The 2,571-nt window shown below is 37.7% G+C and overlaps 1 protein-coding gene across 1 annotated transcript in view; it reads left to right on the top strand.

Moving 5' to 3' along the window:
* The first annotated feature begins 927 nt into the window (after nucleotides 1-927).
* LOC107757726 (TBC1 domain family member 10B-like) overlaps nucleotides 928-2,571 on the top strand; it is a 3,274-nt gene continuing 1,630 nt past the window's right edge. Inside the window, exons 1-2 of the mRNA XM_016575288.1 lie at nucleotides 928-1,057; nucleotides 1,148-1,545. Of these exons, the coding sequence (XP_016430774.1) occupies nucleotides 980-1,057; nucleotides 1,148-1,545 (476 nt within the window). The 5' untranslated portion in view covers nucleotides 928-979. The remainder of the gene's footprint in view (nucleotides 1,058-1,147; nucleotides 1,546-2,571) is intronic.

Here is a 2,571-nt window from a genome sequence, read left to right as displayed (position 1 = left end):
TCTATTCTTAACTGTTTTAAATTCATTTTAAACCTCTTAAATCGAATTTTAAATCATTTTCAAAGTTTTAAATTCCTTATTTTATTGTTGTGATTAAATTTTTTTTTATTATTATAATTTTTTCATTTCTTTTATGTAAAGCACTTTGAATTACCATTGTGTATGAAATGTGCTATATAAATAAACGTGCCTTGCCTAGGAAACTTACGTACGTTAATTCAGATGGCTTGTGACTTTAGCATTTTATATGTTCTTAATTATATACATAGTTAAAGACGTTTACTAAATGTTTATGTAATATCTGACAGAAACATCTTCGACAAGTATTGCAGAAGAGAACATCACAACATGAAATAGACATCAGTGATGTGTGTGTGCTATTAGCTATGCAGTAGAATTCACTGTTGTCAAAACTGCTAATGTAAATAATTATGTAATGTAAATAAAACCATACTATTTTAATGGTTTCAAGAAATTAAAGTTATCAATAAGCTATCAAATGTATTTGTCTATTAGTACTGTTGACAAATTGAGTAGCAAATGTTATTGGATAAAACACATCAGCAGCTGCCTCAACATTTATATGTACACTCTTAAATAAATGGTGCTAAAGAGCACTAAAAGTGGTTCGCTGGGTTGTAATCATAGGGGAACCATTTTAGTGCTATATAGCACCTGAACCAACCCAAAGAACCACTGAAGAACTTTTTTCCTGTGTGTAGTGCTGAAAACATAAATCACAGAAGTAACTTGTAACAATCTTGTTTGAATGTTACAGGGACAGATGAGCACACACATGTGCTTATCCGGTGGAGAGTGGCTAATGAGGCCCTCTTCACCAGAAAACGAAATCCAGCCATCAAAGGCTGTATACTGCAGAAACCAATAAAAACTCATGTTATATGCTGTTAACTAATGTTATTTCAAACAGATATTACAGCACTTTTCTGATTCTTGATTTGTGTGCAGAGCTTTTGTGATGGAGCAGGGCCTGCAAGACAGGGTGACGGCGGCCTTTGTAAAAAAAAAATGGGAAAACCTCAAACAAAAATATAAAGTAAGATCATGTTGTTATTTCTAATACAGAATTCAGTTGACATTGTGCTGTTAAAATGACTGCTTTTGTTTTGTTTGTGCATTTTTGTAGGATCTCAAATGTCCAGCAACCGGTGTGAGCACTGAGGATGGAGAGCCCACAGCAGCATCTTGGAAGTGGTACAGGGCCATGGATGAGGCAATTGGGTGCAGACCCTCCATCGCTCCACCTGCCCTTATTGCCTCATCTGGCCCGGATGTTGCTGTGGCCTCTACATCCTCAGTGAGCCCAGCCCCAGACACAGCAAGGGCATCAAGGAAAAGAACCCAGAAATCAGTTGAGAATCTGATCAAGGAGATGGAGGAGAGGGAAATGACAAGAGAGCAGGAAGCAGTCGAAAGGGAGGAGAAAAGATGGAGAGAAATGGAGGTGAAGGAGGAGAGACGAGAACGAGACAGACAAGAGCGGGAGGAGAGACGACATGCTGAGGACAGAGAAAGAGAAGAAAGGTGGCACCAGGAAGCAAGTCAAAGGGAGGAAAGATTACTTCGCCTCCTTGAATCTATTGCAAAAAAAATAAGTCCATAAATAAATAATGTATATGTATATTTAAGCGTGGATTTTTGTGACAAACAAACATATGTTTGAAATGAGAATTTAATTTCACACACGTGCACAATCCCATGCACAGAGGATATGGGCATATCAAAGGTCTGTGACACGACCCTGTAGGATGCTGCATGTGCAAGCCAGTGGAGGAATACGAGGACTTCAATGTCCTTTTCCCACCCATGGTCAGATTCCAATCTGACTGCTGCAATGAGGGACCTGATGGATGGCAAAGACAGGCGAAGGTGGTCAGCTGCTTGGTCCAAATAAAACCGCAGAATCGGCACAGCTGTGTTGACATGGCAGTAGGATGCGGGGTTCACTGCCTGTAAATATGTGCGTTTAGAAGAGTTAGAAGAATAGAAGAGTTTATTAGAACATTAAATTCAAATAAAGATTTGTTTCATGTGTTGTTGACTTGTATATGTATACAGTTAATGTGATGGTTAAATTAATTAGGAAACAATAAAAATGAGTTCATAAAAAATGTTTCATTACTTCATGCATTAATTAATTGCTTGACTGAAAATTGATGTTCACATCGGCTCCATTTGTCTTATGTGTTTTCATGCATGTCATATGAAAACAATTAATTAGGCTTTTTTAATGAAATTATACAATTTTCAGTAATATGTAGTAAAATTAAGCATGGGTCTGCATCTGTTATTATCATTGTGCGAAAGTGTTTGGGTGAGCTAGCAATGCAATTCATTCTGGGGTAATCTTAATTTATAAGTGGTGACACTTACATTTTTGAAGTATAACATCAACAGTGTTCTCCTAAGGCGAGATCTGCGAGCAGCTGCCCAACATATCCTCTGTAATACCATTCCAAACGCTAAGGAAAACCGCACTAGGCAGGGTAAGCAATTTACTGTTGTGATCAGGTGGTAGTGCACACCTGTCACCTCAAGTAATTATTGAAC

Source organism: Sinocyclocheilus rhinocerous, unplaced genomic scaffold (assembly GCF_001515625.1).
Source record: "Sinocyclocheilus rhinocerous isolate Xijiao unplaced genomic scaffold, SAMN03320098_v1.1 scaffold2398, whole genome shotgun sequence".
NCBI lineage: Eukaryota > Metazoa > Chordata > Actinopteri > Cypriniformes > Cyprinidae > Sinocyclocheilus > Sinocyclocheilus rhinocerous.
The sequence above is the reverse complement of the archived record's forward strand: the minus strand, read 5'-3'. Positions and strand labels throughout refer to the sequence as shown.